Genomic DNA, 21,680 nt, shown 5'->3' on the forward strand with positions numbered 1-21,680 from the left:
CCCACAATCTTTGATCTGCGTAAATTTAGAACTTGCAATACATTTCAGAAATGGAATGAGGGACATATTTTGGATTGCGACCCATTTTTAAGGGGCCTGTAAAAATCAATACTGCATGGTTATTTAGGAATGGGAAGAGTAAGGCTTAACTTTTAATTTAATTGAATCTGTGCACTACATTCCTGAGCAATGGGCTGCATGCATTTTAATAAATTGAATATTTGAAATTGTAAGTCTAGGCCACTATAGACAGTACTCACAGGCAGGCGCAGGCAGATCTCTGTGAGCTAGAGACCAGCCTGGTCTAGGTAGTGAGTTCTAGGACTACCAGGGCTGTGTAGAGAGACACTGTCTAAAATAAATAAGTTTAGGCCACTTTAAAATGTCATTATTTATTTTGTTATAATTCGTGAGATAACACTATTCTAACAAAAGAGACATTGAGACTAAGAATCTCTAAGAGAGTCTTTATGTTCCCAAATTCAAACCACCAAACACCCTACTGCAGTATTCATAAAATAAAAACTCAAGATAAGAGGGTCAAAGGGTGTCCCAAGGTAATTGTCTCCTCCACAATGAGGTAAATCCATACGGAATAATAGGGGGAAGTTCAATGCATTAGCTTTTAACAGTCAAAACAGGAACGTTTAAAATACTCTGTTCATAGTTAAAAATAATTTGTACTCTAAGTCCAGTGATCATTGCCAGGGAGAACCAAAGTTGAGAAATTTATATTAAAAACATGACTCAGAGGAAAAAATACAGGGTCTGGTCATGAAGGAAATGATCTGGGGTCATCCCCCATTGGTCACTCCTCCAGTCACATGGTTGGGACATCTTTAAAAGCGAGTTCCCTGGACTCAGGAGGCACATAGCACCTTCCCCATCCTGCAGCCTTTCTCACCTGGAAGAGAACTCCTTGAAGGCTTACAAAATGTGCGACGCCTTTGTGGGGACCTGGAAACTCGTCTCCAGTGAGAACTTCGATGATTACATGAAAGAAGTGGGTGAGTGCTGTGGGCACCAAGGTCTCCCTGGCTGGGGAGAGGGCTTGTAGCTGCCTTTCATTCAGCCTGCGAGGGAGCTGCGGCTGAGAGGAAACGCTGCTTTCAGCACTGAGGCTATAGAAGCCACAGGAAAAAGTCTGTCCCAGTTTTCTCAATCAAAGCTTCAACCCCGTGCTCCCTCCAGGTAAACCAGCAGGGAAGAGCCTAAAGGAAAATCTTGTACTGTCTGTAGAATGACAAGATGTTGCCTTCATTTGCCAAGCGTGGTTTTTTTTTTTTTTTTTTTTTTTTTTTTTTTTTTTTTTTTTGTGGTTTCTTTGGTTCTTTGCCTGTTTTTAACATCTCCTTTTACACGAACAATTTGCAACAACTTAAAAAGAAAAAAATATCCCTTTATGTTTTTTAAAAAAAGGATGGGGGTAACTTTTACTTAAAACTGAAGCCATGATATTGCCCATCTTAGAAAAAAACTTCATGCTGAAAGATATATTTTAGCAAATTCATTTCTGTCTCAATGTCAAGGCATGAGAATGTGTGATTGTTTTACAGTAGACAAATGTTTGTTTTTCTTCAAGGGATCAAACATTCGTAGGTTTAGAATGATATGTGATGCTATAGATTTGTGAGTAATTAAAAAAAAAAAAGCAGGATGCGTGAGGCACATATAGAACGAGCCCTTCCCATAACAGAGGCTCGCAATGGCTTAGGTTTCTGTCAACACTGCCCACAGGCTGCTGTGGGAGTGGTCACCAGGCATTGGCAGTACACAGGGGCCATCAACCAGTGCACTTTATCAGGGAGCTTCTGTATTGAACCCCTTGTCTCCGGGACCCTCCCATATGACAGAGTGGTCTCCATTAGGATAGAATCCCCTGGATCTCCAAAGGCTTAACCTTCCCTCAGTTATACAGTGAGAACTTTTGGTTGTCTGTCAATACTATTGTCTTGTTTGCAGATAAGAAGAATATCAGGAATTTCAGCATGACTGACCTCTTAGCCCATTGACTGTTTACTGCTCAGTGTGGTAGTTACTGTGCACCGAGCCACAGGGTTTGAGCCACTTTTGGTTCCTGACTGTTTGACACATTTTTGCACTGGTAACATTCATCTCTAAATTATAAGAGCCCTATTTAAGTCGGGAGAGACCCATATTTAAAGGCGACAAGATATCTCCTGAATGCAACTGACAACTGTAATCGGGGCCGAGCTGGCAGGCATTGGCTTCTGCAGTCAAATAAAAAATGAAGACAGAAGTGACGCTGTCATTTGTCATGGTCTCTCTGGAATCATTTCCCACTGCCTCGTCCCTTTCCTGTGCTGATTGAGGGTACGGAACGATGTGCCTTTCTGCGGTGACAACTCAAGGCAGAGACACACCACTTCCTCACGGTGGTTAATGTTTAGACAGAGAACCAAGTCACGCCCTCTGCATCATCATCTATCCTATGCTACAGCTCTCTCAGTTCATCCTTAGTTCTAGCCTTTGGTCACCTGGATCAAAGACGTAGCCTGTATTTAAGCATTTGTGTTGAAGGAGTCGGAGCACCCTGACAGGAGGATTCTGTGTAACATATGCAGAGAGCAGCTAAAGCTGTAGGTTGTTGACCTCCTTCATCTAAACAAACCAAGCTCACAACTTGAGGGGCCGAGATGCAGTGTTAGTTTCCAAACTACCTTACATTCTGAGTTCAAAAGATACTTAGTGAGTCCCCTTTAATTTCCCTCATTGTTGAGAATGCTGTCGCCGTTCTAAAAAGACATGTGTAAAATACCATTGTTCACTTTAGAGAAATTAATCAAATATCTTCACTTCATGAGGGAGTAATATGGGAAGAAAATTACACTTGGCAACAACTGTTGTGAAATGTGATTTTTGTTCCCTCAAAATAGATGACCTTTTAACACAATAACTCTTTGTCAGGCCTGGTCTTTGACTTAGTTTTTTTCAATATAACTTTTAATAATTAAGAAAGAATAAAATGGTCAAACCACCTCAATCATAGTTAGAAAATAGAGATAGCATACAAACAAATATATCATACTATAATAGATATAGATATACATATACATATATATATATCACGTAGACATTGAGGTATGGAGATTTAATCTCTTTGTACATTCTTGCTGAACTTAAGGACGACTCTCCTGAGGGGTTGTATTTGTCAGACAAGGGACACGCTAACAGTAAATCTGGATGGATAATGGGACCTGAGAGAATATCTTCAGTGATTAGCGCAATGTGCTTTGCTTCAAAGCCTCTCTCAAAGGAGCCCCCAGCACCCTGGTGTCTCCTCCATCACACACATTAAAATGTAAGCTTTACATGCGTTCCCTTTTTCTCTATAGGAGTTGGCTTCGCCACCAGGAAAGTGGCCGGTATGGCCAAGCCCAACTTGATCATCAGCGTAGAAGGGGACTTGGTCGTCATCCGGTCAGAGAGTACTTTTAAAAACACCGAGATTTCCTTCAAACTGGGCGTGGAATTCGATGAAATCACCCCAGATGACAGGAAAGTGAAGGTGAGGAACAAGGTGCAGTGTGAGGGGGGCCAAGCTTTTAATGCCACAGCCTGCAAGAAGTGATTTCAGGACAAGGGGAAGAAAAGCTTCCATTGATAGATTGCGGGCCTCGGGGTTCCCATACCTAACCCATCCGATCAGTGCACAGAGGGTGCATTTCCCCTTGTTACTAAGTTGTCCCAACATTAACAATGATTAACGTGTTTCATGAGTCATACAATAGTGTGTGCGAAGTAAATTAGAGCAGTAAAAGATTAAAGGAAGTTTACAAAAGACAGGCTAAAAGAATAAAACTCACTGTAATATCACCGTGCCAACATATGTTTCGCCATCTAATTTCTTTCACAGTATATCCTTTTCTTCGGGACATAATTTTATTTTTTATTTCTATTCAGAATATATAAATAGATATACATATATGAGTTCTACATTACTTTTTTCAAGATGTGTTTCTCTTTGTATTTTCTCGTTGTACTATGTTCTTGTCCTGTATTATTAAGGGCCTCAGAATAGTCCTTTGAACCCAGATTCCGTATTTCAGTCAGATTTTTGGCCTTCACGAATTGCAATCTCTTTCCCCTGTGCCCTCAGAGCATCATAACCCTGGATGGTGGGGTCCTGGTACATGTGCAGAAGTGGGATGGAAAGTCGACCACCATAAAGAGGAGACGAGATGGTGACAAGCTGGTGGTGGTGAGTTATGCTGCACACTTAGCTGTACTGTCTGGGCCTCAGGACCATTATTGCACACTAGAAAACACACCTGCTGTGTAGAACAAAAGGTTCATTTGTAGCATTTGTTTAGTTGGAGCTGACGGTTGAATGCTGGTTCTCAAACTTGCCTAATGTACTCTGTCCTCTAAGCTGCACCTCCACCCTCTCATGCAGTCAGGCTCCACCCTCTCATGCAGTCAGGCTCCACCCTCCCATGCAGTCAGGCTCCACCCTCTCATGCAGTCAGACTCCACCCTCTCATGCAGTCAGGCTCCACCCTCCCATGCAGTCAGGCTCCACCCTCTCATGTAGTCAGGCTCCACCCTCCCATGTAGTCAGACTCCACTCCTTCATGCAGTCAGGCTCCACCCATGCACACTTTCCCCCTAGAAAGCAATCCCTGCCTCCTCTGTGGCATCACCGGAAGCCTAGTGCAACATCCTCAACATCCTCAAGACTGTAGTCTGCATTTCTGCTCATGGCACTCACTTACTGTGCAGAGTTTCCAGTTCCCTGAGGGAAGGACCTTTATCTTCTTGGTCTTTGTATCACCCTAACCTGTTATACTTGGGGATGGATGTGCAATATGATAGAAGATTTTACAACACATGGGGTTGTTGTTGTTGTTGTTGTTGTTGTTGTTGTTGTTGTTGAATATCATTTCCTTTCCAAGACCAAGAGATAAAAAATTAAGCCCCTGCTATTATCTCTGTGATTTACCATGTCAATTTTGTGCCTGTGTTTAGGAATGTGTCATGAAAGGCGTGACTTCTACAAGAGTTTACGAAAGGGCATGAGCCAAGGGACGAGGCCCTGGACTGAAATTTGCATCAAACTCTACAATAGTTGATGGGATTTGTTGGTTTTGTTTTTTTTTTTTTTAAGATACGATTTTGCACTAATTAGCAAGCAATTACTTTTTTCTGAAGCTGGGATTTTATTGGATATGGTTATGCTGGTTAAATAAAACCTTTTTAGACTTAGAAAGTTGTGTAATGATACTTGTGTTGTGCGTCAATTTTGTACTGGTAACGGAGTGAAGACAATAGAAAAATTACATTACTTTTGGTTCTGATTCAAACAATTTAATCTTTCATAATAATGCATGCCAGAAAAGCCAATGTCCAAGAACTTATCAAAACTGAACACCAAGCCCTTCTGTATCATACAAGACCTTGGGCAATTCTAAACACAGCGAAATTATCCATGTATTCAAGCGTGCAGGTTTGTACCGCCCTGTCCTGGAGTATTCAGCAGTATCTACAATGCTGTAGGAAAGAGCTCCAGACTCCACAGTGTGTGTGTGTGTGTGTGTGTGTGTGTGTGTGTGTGTGTGTGTGTGTGTGTGTGTGCGTGCACGTGTGTGTGCACATGTGTGTGCGCACATGTGTGTGCACGTGTGTGTGTGTTTGTGTGTGTGTGTGTGTGTGTGTGTGTGTGTGTGTGTTTCTTACTAAAATTCCAGGCTGGACTTGAACTGAAATTCTTCTGCCTCAGCCTCTTGTGCTATTGGCGTTATAGGTATGTACCACCATGTTCAGCGAGTCTAAAATTAGTTTAAAGCAGGTGTTTTAGTCAGTCCTTCGTTACTCTAACAAAATCCTGAGGCTGTTTACTTCTAAAGAAATACATTTACTTGGCTACAAGTTTTGGAGGCTGAGTGCTCAAGAGAGTACAGCCCCAGAGACTTGACTGAGCTCCTGGTAGGTGGTATCATGAGGAAATGAGAAAGAATGCTCCCGACAAGAAGATTGTCTCCTCAAGCCCATCCGGCTCATTCACACTGAGCGAACAACCTATCAGCAATTCCCATCCATTAATGCCCCAGCATCTTCACATACTATGCTGGGGTCAGACTTCTAGGACTTGTACCTTCAGGAAACATACCTCATCCAAACCACAGCAGTATGCTGCACCTAGAAACAGTGTATGCAGATGTCATGCCAGTCATAAGGTTCACACTAGGGACATGTGACAGGTTTGTTCATGAATAAAGATGCAATGTTGTAGTTTCTAAACATTTATGATTATTATCAGCAGTACCTTTTACTCAAATTTAAACCTCCCTGGAATCCCTATATCACAAACACTTGTGCACACACACACAGGCATGATGATCGTAAGGTTTGAAATGTATGCATACACACATACAGTAAGAGTGAAGTTTAAAACTCATGTTCATGCAAATATAAAACAGGTTTGAAACACATTCACACACACACACACACACACACACACACACACCAGTCAGGTTTCCCAGGCAGTGTACGTGTGTAGACATGTGTATGTACTTGTGTGTATTGCATGTCTCTTTTGTGGGAGGCATGAACACCTCTACAATGAGGCTTTGCAGGGATAGAGTAAAATTCCTAAATCATGAGATTTATATTTTGTAGTCAAACAGAAATCCTTTAGAGTGTAGAGTACAGAGACATCTATGGTGCAGAGAGCGTGTTGAGTGACATAAGCCAGACACAGAAAACCAAATGTCACCTGTCCTGTCTTATATGCAGAAGTTAAAAGAGAGCCAACCTGGATGTAGGGTAGAGATGCTTAGGGTGAGGAGAAAATATGGATTGGACCAGAGCTCACTGTATGAATATGTTCCAGTGTCACAATAACTCACACTGACCTCAACCAGTATGTGTAATTGATACATGTTAGTAAAAATATCAGATGTATTAAATGCATTATCATCTTTGGGATATCCTCTTTGGAACATACTTCTACAGCTGTTCATTTTCTGCACAACTATTGTATATGTCACACCATGGTTTAGAGGTAACACATAAGGGACTAACATGGAAGGTTCCTGGTTACAAGAATATTTTTTTAATCACGAAAACAGTGAGGCCCAGTATTTGGACTCACTAGAGCTGTGTAGGGATGCTTAGCGCAAGGTGTGGCAAACCAGTGAACGTTAAGAACAAGCTGGCGTCGGGCACTCTGCAGGGTGTGCATTAGTGATCACCAGAGTGAGCTGATGGCAGGAGCTGTCTCTGTGAGATGAGATGAGAAAATGGAGGCTCAGAGCTCAGAGCACTAAGACAAAACAGAACACGACTGTAGAATTATGAAATTCACCCATTATCCTGGCCGAACACAGGTCTGGAAGGCATCAGTGGTGACAAAACCTAAAGAGACAGAGTTCAAGTAGACTCTGGGGAGACAGCCAAGGGGGAGCCTCCCCATACAGACAACAATTACCTTGGAGGAATGTCTCCAATATAACTGTTTTAAAATGCTGGGGAATCGTCTTTTGCCTCTAGTATCATATAGAATACCTTCCAGTGCCATGCATGTCAGCCAAGAGAGCTCAATCTCTTCATTGACTTCTGCAATGAAATCTTACTAGCTGGTTGTGGGTTGCAACTAATAGCCTTGACAACAGCCCGCCATGTTTGGACTGTTCTATGAGGTCCCCTTGGCCTAACACGATATAGCTCACTCCTGGAACCTGAAGTTTTACTTGGTAGCATAAGGTATCTAGTTGGTGAATCAGCTTTCCTCTTATTTGGTGACTCCATTCAGATTAATTTTCTATATGTGTGTATTGTAGGAAGCTTCTACAGTAGTAGGTTTCTATATGCCTTTACAAATGACCTTTAGTGCTAGCTGATCCTTCCTATATTCCCTCCTTTATACTTCTATTCCTTTCTCCTCTCTATTTTTTTTTAAAAAGGACATTTTTGATAGGCAAAAAATGGATGGATTTTAAAGATAGGGTAAGCAAAATAAGCTAATATGTGATGCTCTCTCTCCGAGAGAGAGAGGGGGGGGGAGAGGGAGGGAAGAGAGGGAGAGGGAGAGGGACAGAGTCCCTGAAATAGTCAAAACCATGCAAGCAGTAGACCTTGCAGTTACAATGGAGGATATTGTTTTAGAGATACTAGGAATGTGAAGGACCTGCTGATGAAACTTTTAGTCACCAGAGAAGACAGCTTCTAACACAGGCCATGTGCTACAGGAGCAGGGCTATGAGTGTGGGGCTGCCTAAGTCTGTGGGGCTTCCTATGACAGAGGCCTAGATACTGGACATAGAACTACCCGGCCTCGCTTTGGTTCAGTCTGGTTTGTCTGTTTCCTGTGTCTCCCCTTCGGAATGGCAATGCCTACACTCGTTGTTGGATACTGGAGGTAGGGAGTGTTTTACAGCTAAAGAATTATCTTCTGTCTTAGAAGAGAGCTTAGATTTCAGAATCCTGAACCATGCAAAAGTGTTGGGATCCCTGAAGTTGGATTAAATGCATTTTGCGTTATGAAATGGCCATGAGTTTTTGGAAGCCAAGTCCAAACATTCTGCTTTGACTCTTCGATGTCCTCTACAGGCTCATGGATTGGAATGTGCTCAAGCATCACACAGCTGGTCAAGAGGCTGCGTAGCTTCAGAAAGTGCATCCTGGCTGGCAGATGCAGGCAACTAGAGATGGGTCTGTGAAGGCCATTAACCTGGCTTCAAGTTCCTGCTTTTATTTTCTTCCTGGTCTACTGAGATATAGCAAGCCACTGCCTACATATTCCCACCATTGTGAGCTATACTATGCCTTCCTCTCCGTCGTGGACTAAAACTTCTGAGACTGAGAGCCAAAATAAACCACTGGTTGCTGAAGCTGTGCTTTGTCAGGTGTGGTGGTCCTGTGGTATCAACACTGCATCCAGTGAGAACAGGAGGGCTTACTCCAGTACCAGAGACTCACCATGTCCCATAACTGCCTTTGGTCCTCATTTCTTTTGCTACTCACTTATAAATGCATTGCCTATTATCTACAGCATCATTTAAGCCAGATGCTGTCTTGGGAACAGAAATGAGTCTGAAGAATTGTCTTTTCTTGATTCATTTTTACAATTGCTCTCAGATATCTGATAGAAATGCAATTCTACACACCATGTTCTCTAATACCCTTCTTTCTAAGGTCTAAATGTGCTGTCTTGGGTGGTGTAGAGTTCTGAACCAAATTACCACATGCTAGAGTGGGGTCTGTGAAGGTGTGCATGAAATTAGCTGTTTGTAGTACAAGTAATTGGCCAGAGCCACATTAACCATTTAATGAAGCCATTTACAAAGGTGTGTCAGCAGCCAAAGGCTTAATCATCAAGTTTCAAATCTTAGGCACAAGACTGTTAAGTAACAATGGCACTGTGACCTCATGTGACAGAGGTTACATGAGGTTACAAATTTGATTCTGGCTCCAAATTTGAATTTACATCACAATGGATGACATTGTGCAATATCACAGGAGAAACCTTAGTGAGTGGAGGAAGACTCCATGCTATTTCTCCCTCTGACTCCCTCCCAGTAGTGGGGAATTTTACAGAAGCTGAAAATTTGACTTGTCCCTTTGCCACACACACCAACTGAGTTCTACAAGGAGCTGCAGTATTCATTTCTGAATAAATATTAGGAGAGTAACAAAGACAGCTGCCCAGGGGGTGACTTTTGACCCGCTACCCTACTGGCCAATAGGCACAGATACGTTCTTTGCCTTCCAATTGGAGAACACAGATGCAAGCACTAAGGCAGACTCGTGCCATAGGGCAGGCCTGTGCGACTCACTCTGTATTTGAATCTGATTGTGTTATGGACCTTTGAGGCATTTGTTAGCATGATCTTCCCTGAGGTTTTGCTTGCCTCCTTCTGCCCTCCTGGATAGCCGAATATCTTTCCAATTCACAAAAATACAACACATTCCACTTCTCTAAATACCTTTTCTCCAAAAGCAATTCTTTGTCCCGAATAAACTATCACGTCTCTCTGGCACTCAAAACCGCAATATCTTGTTTGCTTTGTGTGGAAAGAGATGCTGTCACACACAAGGATGAAGAGATAGTCCTCAGAGTTGAAGGGTGAATTGACATAGAACAGATGAAAAAAATAGTCATTTTCTTGTCCCTGACCATCTAAACTTTTGGCTTTCTAGTAGCTGGAATTATGAGCAGCCACATCAATCTATTCAATTAATGTGTGGTAGAAAACTTGGGACCTGTGAATCTACCTCACTTGCTTGGAGTGCAGAACATGAAGCAAGGAGGAATTACAGCGAGCTTTAACTTTCTGGTGTCCCCCTTTACCTTTTTGGACTATAGATATCAGGTATCATTCCTTCCTTCACCTAAAACTTTACAAAAATTTACCTGCAACATCTTAAATTGCATCTTTTAATACAAAAATGATTTTGAAAACTAGTCGTGGTGTAGCACATCTGGTAATCCTAGCATTTGGGAGGCTGAGGCAGGAGGATTGCTAATATGAGGGCAGCCAGGCTACGTGGGGGAGGAGAGAGAGGAGAGAGGAGAGAGGAGAGAGGAGAGAGGAGAGAGGAGAGAGGAGAGGAGAGAGGAGAGAGGAGAGAGGAGAGAGGAGAGAGAGGAGAGAGGAGAGAGGAGGAGAGAGGAGAGAGGAGAGGAGAGAGGAGAGAGGAGAGAGGAGAGAGGAGAGAGGAGAGAGGAGAGAGGAGAGAGGAGAGAGGAGAGAGGAGAGAGGAGAGAGGAGAGAGGAGGAGAGAGGAGGAGAGAGGAGAGAGGAGAGAGGACAGAGGACAGAGGAGAGAGGAGAGAGGAGAGAGGAGAGAGGAGAGAGGAGAGAGGAGAGAGGAGAGAGGAGGAGAGAGGAGAGAGGAGAGGAGAGAGGAGAGAGGAGAGAGGAGAGAGGAGGAGAGAGGAGGAGAGAGGAGGAGAGAGGAGAGAGGACAGAGGAGAGGAGAGAGGAGAGAGGAGAGAGGAGAGAGGAGAGAGGAGAGAGGAGGAGAGAGGAGGAGAGAGGAGAGAGGAGAGAGGAGAGAGGACAGAGGACAGAGGAGAGAGGAGAGAGGACAGAGGAGAGAGGAGAGAGGAGAGAGGAGAGAGGAGAGAGGAGAGAGGAGAGAGGAGAGAGGAGAGAGGAGAGAGGAGAGAGGAGAGAGGAGAGAGGAGAGAGGAGAGAGGAGAGAGGAGAGAGGAGAGAGGAGAGAGGAGAGAGGGGAGAGGGGAGAGGAGAGAGGAGAGGGAGAGGAGGGAGAGGGACAGGGACAGGGACAGGGAGGGAGGGAGGGAGAAGGGAGGGGAGTTTACTTTGTTAACATAAAAGATGAGGTTTCTAGGCACTGACTTCACTGTATCCTTCCCTTGTAAGGCTCACACCACGCAGCTCTACCCAGTAATAATTGCCACCTTTCTTCCCAGTCCCCACCTATCCTTGATTGACAAAAATTATGTTAATAACCTAAACCTCACTCCAAGCAACTGTAGGCATTTTAAATTGCATTAACAATATGAACACATCAACCCTGCAAGCAAGGGAAGGGACAACACTCTTCTAATGAAGGGAAAGGTTTTACACCATGACTTGCACAAACAAAAAGTAAAATAGCTGAGTCAGACCAAGCAAGGGTGTCCTTGTTTGAGGTGGGGAAACATCTGATTTGGTGTTGGTTAGACATTTGTCAGATATCCCCTTAGGGATAGTCGACATTTAGTGTTCAAAGTCTCGTCTCCATTGACAGTTGCCTCCATTCGGCAGGTAAGACTTAGCAGGGGTCTCTTGGGTATAAATCCCGTTGCTGGAGGCTTAGAGAGGCTCCCTGAGTTAAGCTTTGCGGGTTAGTTTTCTGTTGGTGGTATATAGAGAGAGTCAACCGCCGGTGCCTGGAATCTCAGATTCCTGGCAGCTCATTGGCCGCTTCAGGAATGCCACGTGACAAAGATCTTCTTCGAAGGAAGGGCCTGGCGGCACAGTGATGCCCACACTTCGTGGTTTTCGGTTGTGAGTGTCTCATCTAACTGCAAAGCTGTGCACGATGATTGAACCCTTCTTGGGGACCTGGAAACTGGTCTCCAGTGAAAACTTCGAGAATTACGTGAGGGAACTGGGTGAGCGATGCCGTTACGGGAGTAGGGAATTGGTGGCAAGATGCTTTTGTGTTGTGGCTGGCTTTGTACCTGACGATGAATTTTTAAATGATTTTCTTTTTGTGACCTTGAGTTATACTCGACAAAGTTTATAAGCCTGCTTATTATTATTTCTTTTAACTATAATAACTAATAACGTTAAAAAATCTTTGAACTCGGCTTACAGCTCACTCTCTGTTTATAGCCCAGGCTCCTGGTGGAAGATCATCATGCTGACATCCTGCACAAATTTCTCCACAGCAGGATCATTTCATTGAGCAGCTTTTGTTCGACCCCAAAATTTGTGTAAATGAATCGTTGTAATTAGTTTATGGATTGAATTTGTTTAGGGATTTATTTTAATCATAAATTTAGAAGCACAGTGGCAACAAATAACATTCTCCACAGTGGTCCTCAACCTTCCTAACTCTGGGACCTTTTAATACAGTTCCTCATGTTGTCATGGCCACCAAACATAATCGTGGCTACATCGTAACTATAACTTGTTATGAAACATAATGTGAATATCTAATTTGCAGGACATCTGATATTTGATGTTTGTAAGCACCACCAATTTAAAGGCTAGAATTTTCTAGAATGTTCACTCATGTACATGGTTTTGAAGATTTTCTTTTTTGAGAGGAGAAATAGAATGGTTTCTCTTCACTGACTGACCATCTCACCATTGGCTGTCTCCCAGGAGGATGGGTCCTTGATATCTACATCAAGCTCTGCAATCAACCATGAGTTATAACAAGCTGTGTCTGTAACAGCTACACCTCTCTATATGAACACCTCTCTGTGAACAACAGTTCATTTTCACAATTATTAACATCCTCTTTTATAAGTCTAAACCACATGAAATGCAGATTTCTTCCTTTTTTTACATTTTGCTTACAATGATCAGCGATTGCTGACAGTTATTGACATATGTACTTATTGTAAGCAGTGAAACAGCAATGTTTTACCCCGTAAGAAGTTAGCAATATCATAAATGTAATATTTACTCTTCTCCCAAAAACAACATTTACATATCAGGAAGTAATAAAGAAATTTTCATATAGACAAATTTGTTTTGAATAAAAATTTGAGGGATGTAAGAAACTTGGGAGTGGATGTAGCCATGCACACATACAATCTCAGCTGTTACAAGGCTCTGGCAGGAAGATAGAGGGTTCAAGTGCAGCCTAGCTACACTGAGAGACCTATAGGAAAAATATATACTATATATTTCTATTTCTATCTCTATGTGTAGAGATAGATAGATAGACATAGATAGATGATAGATAGATAGATAGATAGATAGAGATATAAATATAGATAGATATAGGAGATGGGAAAGGAATGGGAGGACCGTGGGCTTATGACCAGAATGGCACTGTGTGTTGACTAGGAGTTGCGCTAAGTCTGGAGCAAGGAGGAAGAGTCACTGAAATTACTCTGCTTTGGGGCCTTTCTAAACCTTTCATGTACTCTTCCAAAGCAAGGGTAAGGAAGGCCAAGTCATCCACACTTTACTATGGAGAAAGCTCAAAGGGAGCAAAACTGTCAAGTGTCAGAATTGGAGCCCAGATTTTGACCACCTTACTCTTCCTTGAGATCCACAGATCTGTTTTCCTATAGGGAGGTCTGTTGCATCCATAGCTGGAATGGGCAGTAGACAAAAATATGTATTCAGAGAGAAGAGTCAGCGTCTGTCTACCTACTGTCAATAGTCATATTGACAGTGGAATGTGCCCAACCAAAGCACCAGGGCCAGGCTTTGAGCCGAGGGCTTCACAGATTGTCTTTGCGAGTTTCCACAAAGCTAAATGCAAGCATTTGCTCCCTTGAAAGCCATCCTGCAAATCCACACTTCACACTAAGCACAAAGGTTTGAGAAAGTGAATTTAGCTTTTCAAGATATCAAAATTACTAGTTGTACCTTGACTTGATCTAGAGATTACAGAAAACATCAAAGAAGACATTGAGGTTGGACATGGTGGCTCACATCTGCAAGTCAAAGCAGAGTCAGGAGGACCCTGACTTCAAGGCCAGCCTGGGCTGCAGAATGAGACCTTGTCTGTGAAGAAACAAGGGTGTATGCTAGTCGACTCCAGTGGAAGAGGAAGCATTCTTTAAGAGCTGGTGCTCAAAATAGTTCTTGACATATCTTCCTAAACATGTGAGTAAGGTATATTTTTTCTTTGTCCTCCAGGAGTGGAATGTGAACCCCGGAAAGTTGCATGTTTAATAAAGCCAAGTGTTAGCATTAGTTTCAATGGGGAAAGGATGGACATCCAAGCAGGAAGTGCATGCAGGAACACGGAGATCTCCTTCAAATTGGGGGAAGAGTTTGAAGAGACCACTGCAGACAACCGGAAAGTGAAGGTTAGTTGGAGCTCACTCTGTTCAATCACTGAGGAAAATAGCTGGCTAGGTGTGGGTCATTCAGTTTATTGTATTGATTCAATTTAATTCAGTTCATTTATTACTAAGCCTGGTTGGGCTTGTTTAAAATCTGTGCATAAAGTCATTTGTTTGCTAATTATTCAGATAGCTTAATGGAGCTAAAATGTTCTTACTAGTCCTTTTGTTGCTGCTGTTTGAGACAAGGCCTTGCTATATAGCCTAGACTGGCCTGCAACTTAGGATCCTGCTTCTTATCTTAGGCCTGCTTCTGACCTTCAAGTACCAGGGTTACAGATGTAAACCTAGCATATGACATTCCTTCCTCACCTTCCCCCAACTTTTGTTATTGTCTGAAAAATACAGAATAGAACAATTATTAAGGTTAAATAGCTTATGAATTCTTGTCTATGAGAACATGAATTTAGTTATCTCCTGGGACTTCTAGATTGACTGCATTAAAACATAACAGGAATTGAATTGAGCAGCATGAAGAACAGAATTTCAGACTTGAAGTTAAGAGAGTAGGTGTTTAGTGTGGTAATAGGTACAAGGTATTGAATAACTCCTTCTAACCACTGTCTCTGCATCTATAGAGCCTTATAACTTTTGAAGGTGGGTCAATGATCCAGATCCAAAGATGGCTTGGCAAACAGACAACAATTAAAAGAAGAATTGTGGATGGAAGAATGGTAGTGGTGAGTGATCCCTAAGTTTACATTTTTACATATTTTTTGAGTGACTACCCACCAAGATACTCATTTGTCTCTGTGGCCTGAATTGAAGGCTTGTTCTGCAGAAAGATGAGGGAGAAGGTTTAACCTGTCAATAGTCACATCTAACAAATCTCTCTACCTTCAGGAGTGCACCATGAACAATGTTGTCAGCACTAGGACCTACGAAAGGGTGTAGCAGATGGGTAGACGCCAGTAAGAACTTGGCCACCACAGAGAACTTGCTGCTGAAGAAACTCAGCTCCAGGGACAGTGATTTAAAATATCACCAACATAAGTTTTGCTCAATAAAAGCACTAATTGAAAGTTGTTTTCAGACTGTTTGATAATGAAGGTTATGGTCGGTCAGCATGACTTTTCTGCTGCTATGTAGAAAACTCTGACAGAAAGCCACTTCCAGTGGGGCAAGAGTTTATATTAACCCACAGTTCCGGAGGGGAAACACCACCGTTCTTTGTCATGATGGGAAAGGCATGGTAGCAGACGTGTGGAACCAGCCTGGTAGTTGGGAGCCAGCGAGATCTCATTTAAACCCCACACAGGAAGGCTCAGGGCCAGGACAGGAAGTGGAGCTACACCATAATACCTCAAAATCAGCCGGTAGTAATAAGCTTCTTCCAGAAAGACCCTCTTAAAACTTCCATAGCATTATGAAATTGAATCACTATCAGCAAACCAAGTGTTCAAAAATATGAGTCTTTATGGGACATTTCATGTTCAAATCACTACAGGAGTGGTCTGCAGAATTGGTAAGACAGAAGTGTCTATTAACACGACATCTAGTCACCCAGAAGACAAACCCCTGAGTTTATTAGGTTAACTGAGGTAGGTAGGGGTAGGAAGAGTTACCCAAAATATGGAGAAAGAAGGAGGAAAAAGCACTTGATTTTCTTGCCAAGGGCTCAGGTTCAGTTCCCAGCACCCACAAGGAGTGGCTCATGTCTCTGATGACACCATTTTAGCTTCCTTACGTAAGTGCACACATGTGGCACACATACACTAAATACATGCAGGCACACATGCATACATGTTCATAATCTTTTTTGTTCCCTTGAACTGCGTACAGAAGAAAAATAACAATGTTAACTCTAGAGACTGAGGTAAAGTCATTTACTTATTTTCGGGAGAATTTGAAATACAAATGAGAGTAGGCTTTATAAGCCACATAGGAAAATATGTTTTACTTTGAAAGTTATATACCCAAAATAACAGTAGCAAACTATTACATTGAGAGACATGTTAAGTCTACAGGAAAATATTAATTATCCAGACAGCAATTACACTTATACTACTGTTAGCACTACCACCCAAGAATAGTTCATCACATTCTTTTTGTTACACAAAAATATTTAATAAATCACTGACAGGGGTCATTTTCAACATCCTTAACAGGCTTTAATTTTTACACATTTGTACCAAAAATGCAATAATTATAAAAGGACGTAAATGTGCAGAACTGGTTCCAACTCTTACCTGCAGCAGCACTCAGAAGAGAGGACCTCATGCCTCACACAGGCAGCATAGTAGAGTTGCTCCTGGTAGCAGGGGTGTGGGTGATCCCGGCTGGGTCATGAGTATGTGATAGCTGACCCCAACAGACAGGAAAGCTGCTCAAAGGGTCATGTGCACCCACAGGGTCAGGAGTGCTAGAGAGCCATCTCTGCCCTTCACCAGCTGTAGTCTGCCAGAACTCCAGACAGCACAACAAAACTGACCCTGGTGCCAGTGAGCCAGCCCCACCACTTGTCTGTTGTGAGGTGGTATGGGTGATGTCCTCCCCCTTGACACCTGCTGAAGCTGGGAGAGCTGACACCAAGGGCATGAGAGGTAGAGAGCTGGTCTTGCTCCCTCACTGGTGGTAGTACTCGGGAGAGCATGCCCTGCACTTCATCAGGGCAACACAGTGTAGCTGGCCCTGATGATGAAGGTACTCATAAGCCAGCCCTGAGGGCATAAGATCAGTAAGCTGGCCTTGCCTCTGGCCGATGCTACCATTGGGTGGCTTAGCTGCAGTAGTGCTGAAGAACTGGCCCTGGTGCTGTGGATAAAGCAGATCTGGCTCTAACCAGCTCAGCTACTTTCCTAGCCCAGATTCAGGGCTCTGAGTTGCTCCATCCCAAAATCAATTGTAAGGGTCCATGATTCACTGAAGAATGATACCCTGAACTCAAATAGTATGCAAAAGCAAAGAGCCTTTTCTTCTGCAGAAGTCCAGCATGCTGGGGTCTGCCATCTTCCAAGATGGACGTGCCCCAGTGAGCTTGCAGGTCCAATTAAAAGCACATTAGGGGAATTCCAAGGAAGGGTAGGTGACCTCTATCTTAATCTGTTGGCTCTATCTCTAGGACAACAGTGCTTTCTTCAGCAACACATATACTAGAATTGGAACAATACAGAGAACAGTAACATGGCCTCTGTACAAGGATGGCACAAAAATTAGTGAAGCATTCCATATTTTTATATCTTTTCACATCAATGGACTTGATTCCCTAATAAAATACATAGACTAACAGACTGCATACATAAATAGGACAACATTTTGCTACATACAAGAAACACACCTCAGTGACAAAGACAGACACTACCTCAGAGTAAAAGGCTGGAAAAAGCATATGGTCCCAAGAAACAAGCTGGAGTAGCCATTCTAATATCCAGTAAAATTAACTTTCAAACAAAAGTTATCAAAAAAAGATGAGGAAGGACACTTCATATTCATCAAAGGAAAATTCTACCAAGATAAACTCTCAATGCTGAATATGCTCCAAATGCAAGGGCAGCCACATTCATAAAAGAAACTTTACTAAAGCTCAAAGCATACAGTGGATCTCACACAATGATAGTAGGAGATTTTAACACCCCACTCTTAGCAATGGACTCTCTGATTATGGAAACAAACTAAATAGGGACACAGAGAAACTAACAAGTTATGAACCAAATGGATTTAAACATATCTATAGAACATTTCATCCTAAAACAAAAGAATATACCTTCTTCTCAGCACCTTATGGTACCTTATGCAAAATTGACCATATAATCAGTCACAAAACAAGTCTTAATATGCACAAGAAGGTTGAAATAATCCTGTGCATCCTATCACATCACTACAAACTAAGATTGGTCTTCAATAACAACAAAAATGACAAAAAGCCCACATACACATGGAAGCTGAAAATGGCTCTACTCAATGATAACTTGGTCAAGGAAGAAAAAAAGAAATTAAAGACATTTTAGAATTTAATGAAAATGAAGGCACAATATACCCAACCTTATGGGACACAACAAAAGCAGTGCTAAGAGGAAAACTCATAGCTCTGAGTGTCTGCAGAAAGAAACAGGAGAGAGCATATATCAGCAGCTTGACATCTGGGAGCTATACACACAAACACACCCAAAGAGAAGCAAACACACCCAAAAGGAGTAGAAGGAAGGAAATAATCAAACTCAGAGATGAAATCAACCAAGTAGAATCAAAAAGAACTATACAAAGAATCAATCAAAAATCCCAGGAGATGATTCTTGAAGAAAATCAACAATATACATAAACCCTTAGCCAGACTAACCAGAGGGCAGAGGGCACAGAGACAGTACCCAAATTAACAAAATCAGAAATAAAAAGGGAGACATAACAACAGAAACTGAGGAAATTTAAAATTTATCAGATCCTACTACTATGAAAGCCTATATTCAACAAAACTGGAAAATCTGGAGGATATGGACAATTTTCTAGGCAGATACCAGGTACCAAACTTAAATCAGGATCAGATAAATCATTTAAACAGTCCCATAACACCTGAAAAATAAAAGCAGTCATTAAAAGTCACCAAATTAAAGAGAAAAAAAAAGCCCAGGATCAGACAGGTTTAGTGCAGAATTCTCTCAGACCATCAAAAAAGACCTAATACCAAGACTTTTCAAACTATTCCACAAAATAGAAACAGAAGGATCACTAACTAATTAGTTCTTTGAAGCCACAATTATGCTTGTACTTAAACCACACAAAGACCATACATAGAAAGAGAACTTCACTCCAATTTCCCTTGTGAAATTCGACACGAAAATATGCAATAAAATTCTTGGAAACTGAATCCAAGAACATATTAAAATGATCATTCACCATGATCAAGTAGGCTTCATGCCAGGGATGCGAGTGGGGTTCGATATATGTAAATCCATGAACACAATCTCCTCTATGAACAAATTCAAGTGAAAAATACCCCACATGATCATCTCATTAGATACTGAGAAATCATTTGTCAAAATTCAACACTCCTTCATGATAAAAGTCTTGGAAAGTCTAGGAATTCAAGACCCATACCTAAACAGTAAAAGCAGTATACAACAAACCAGTAGCTAACATCAAACTAAATCGAGAGAAATTTGAAGCAATCCCACTAAAATAAGAAAGTAGACAAGGCCACCTACTCTCTCCTTACCTATTCAATATAGTACTTGAAGTTCTAGCCAGAGGAATTGGCAAAAAAAGAGGTCAAAGGGATACAAATTGGAAAGGAAAGTCAAAATATCACTATTTACAGATGATATGATAGTATAATTAAGTGACCCCCCCAAATTCCACCAGAAACTCCTAAAACTGATTCACAACTTCAGCAAAGTGGCTGGGTATAAAATTAACTCAAACAAATCAGTAGCCTTCCTTTACTCAAAGAATAAACAGAATGAGAAAGAAATTAGGGAAATGACACCCTTCACAATAGCCACAGATAATATAAAATACCTTGTTGTGACTCTAACCAAGCAAGTGAAAGATCTGTATTACAAGGACTTCAAGTCTCTGAGGAAAGAAATCAAAGGAGATCTCAGAAGATGGAAAGATCTCCCATGATCATGGATTGGTAGAATTACTCTAGAAAAATGTCCATCTTGCTGAAAGCAATGTACAGATTCAATGTAATTCTCATCAAAATTCCAATTCAATTCTTCACAGAGTTAAAAAGAGCAATTCGCAAATTCATTTGGAATAACCAAAAAACCTAGGATAGTGAAAACTATTCTCAATAATAAAAGAACTTCTTGTGCTTGCTTTGGCAGCACACATACTAAAGTTGGAACGATACAGAGAAGACTAGCATGGCCCCTGCACAAGGATGACACGCAAATTCATGAAGCGTTCCATATTTTTACCAAGATATTCCATGACAAAACCAAATTTACACAATATCTTTCTACAAACCCAACCCTACAAAGGATAATAAATGGTAAAGCCTAACACAGGAAGCAAGCTACACCCTGGAAAAAGCAAGAAACTAATCTTTTTGTAAAAAAAACAAGGAGAAGAGAAGCACACAAACATAATCTCACCTCCAAATACTAAGTTAACAGGAAGCAATAATCATTATTCCTTAATATCTCTCAACATCAATGAACTCAATTCCCCAATAAAAAGACACAGATAAACAAACTGGATACGCAATGAGGACCCAGCAGTTTGCTGCCTACTGGAAACACACCTCAGAGACAAAGACAGACACTACCTCAGAGTGAAGGGCTGAAAAACAACTTTCCAAATGGTCTGAAGAAGCAAGCAGGAGTAGCCATTCTAATATCAAATAAAATCAATTTTCAACTAAAATTCATCAAAAAAGATAAGGAAGGACACTTCATATTCATCAAAGGAAAAACCCACCAAGATGAACTCTCAATCTTAAATATCTATGGTCCAAATATCAGGGCACCTACATACATAAAAGAAACCTTACTAAAGCTCAAAGCACACATTGCACCTCACACAATAATAGTAGGACATGTCAACACCCCACTCTCATCAATGGACAGATCATGGAAACAGAAATTAAACAGACACATAGACAAACTAACAGAAGTTATGAATCAAATGGACTTAACACATATGTATAGAACATTTTATCCTATAACAAAAGGATATACCTTCTCACTACCTCATGGTACTTTCTCCAAAATTGACCATATAATTGGTCACAGAACAGGCCTCAACATATACAGAAAAAGAGAAATAATCCCACACGTCCTATCAGACCACCACAAGCTGAAGCTTGTCTTCAATAACAATAAGGAAAGAACGCCCACATATACATGGAAGTTGAAGAATGCTCTACTCAATGATAACCTGGTCAAGGAAGAAATAAAGAAAGAAATTAAAGACTTCTTAGAATTTAATGAAAATGAAGGAACAACATACCCAAACTGATGGGACACAACGAAAGCTGTGCTAAGAGGAAAACTCATAGCTCTGAGTGCCTGCAGAAAGAAACAGGAGAGAGCATATATCAGCAGCTTGACAGCACACCTAAAAGTTCTAGAACAAAAAGAAGCAAATACACCCAGGAGGAGTAGAAGGCAGGAAATAATCAAACTCAGAGCTGAAATCAACCAAGTAGAAACAATAAGGACTATAAAAAGAATCAACAGAACCAAAAGCTGGTTCTTTGAAAAAATCAACAAGATAGATAAACCCT

General features: G+C 41.5%; 2 protein-coding genes and 2 non-coding genes across 5 annotated transcripts; all 4 read left to right on the forward strand.

Moving 5' to 3' along the window:
- The first annotated feature begins 869 nt into the window (after window positions 1–869).
- Window positions 870–5,230, forward strand: Fabp4 (fatty acid binding protein 4). Of its 2 annotated transcripts, none has more exons than XM_087634790.1 (4): window positions 870–1,191; window positions 3,357–3,529; window positions 4,121–4,222; window positions 4,990–5,230. In XM_087634790.1, exons 2-4 carry the CDS (start codon window positions 3,389–3,391, stop codon window positions 5,038–5,040), a joined length of 294 nt encoding a protein of 97 aa, XP_087490916.1. In that variant the 5' UTR covers window positions 870–1,191; window positions 3,357–3,388; the 3' UTR covers window positions 5,041–5,230.
- A 6,728-nt stretch (window positions 5,231–11,958) lies between these two features.
- Window positions 11,959–15,538, forward strand: Fabp9 (fatty acid binding protein 9). The gene is given in 4 exon segments (NM_022854.2): window positions 11,959–12,088; window positions 14,304–14,476; window positions 15,091–15,192; window positions 15,356–15,538. Coding segments are annotated over 4 exon segments (399 nt in total). The 5' UTR covers window positions 11,959–12,015; the 3' UTR covers window positions 15,407–15,538.
- Window positions 15,539–17,580: 2,042 nt separating this feature from the next.
- On the forward strand, window positions 17,581–17,687 carry Rnu6-999 (RNA, U6 small nuclear 999). Its single transcript, XR_015678743.1, has one exon. It is a non-coding gene; the product is annotated as a U6 spliceosomal RNA (small nuclear RNA).
- Window positions 17,688–20,261: 2,574 nt separating this feature from the next.
- On the forward strand, window positions 20,262–20,368 carry LOC120101159 (U6 spliceosomal RNA). Its single transcript, XR_015678613.1, has one exon. It is a non-coding gene; the product is annotated as a U6 spliceosomal RNA (small nuclear RNA).
- The last annotated feature ends 1,312 nt before the right edge of the window (window positions 20,369–21,680 follow it).

This window comes from Rattus norvegicus, chromosome 2 (genome assembly GCF_021556685.1).
Source record: "Rattus norvegicus strain SHRSP/BbbUtx chromosome 2, alternate assembly SHRSP_T2T, whole genome shotgun sequence".
NCBI lineage: Eukaryota > Metazoa > Chordata > Mammalia > Rodentia > Muridae > Rattus > Rattus norvegicus.

Excerpts from the sequence above, each read along its gene's own strand:
- Fabp4 (XM_087634790.1), top strand. The coding sequence starts at position 3,389 with ATGGCCAAGCCCAACTTGATCATCAGCGTAGAAGGGGACTTGGTCGTC. Across the intron at positions 3,530-4,120 it reads CAGATGACAGGAAAGTGAAG|AGCATCATAACCCTGGATGG; the intron begins GTGAGGAACAAG and ends CTGTGCCCTCAG. Across the intron at positions 4,223-4,989 it reads ATGGTGACAAGCTGGTGGTG|GAATGTGTCATGAAAGGCGT; the intron begins GTGAGTTATGCT and ends GCCTGTGTTTAG.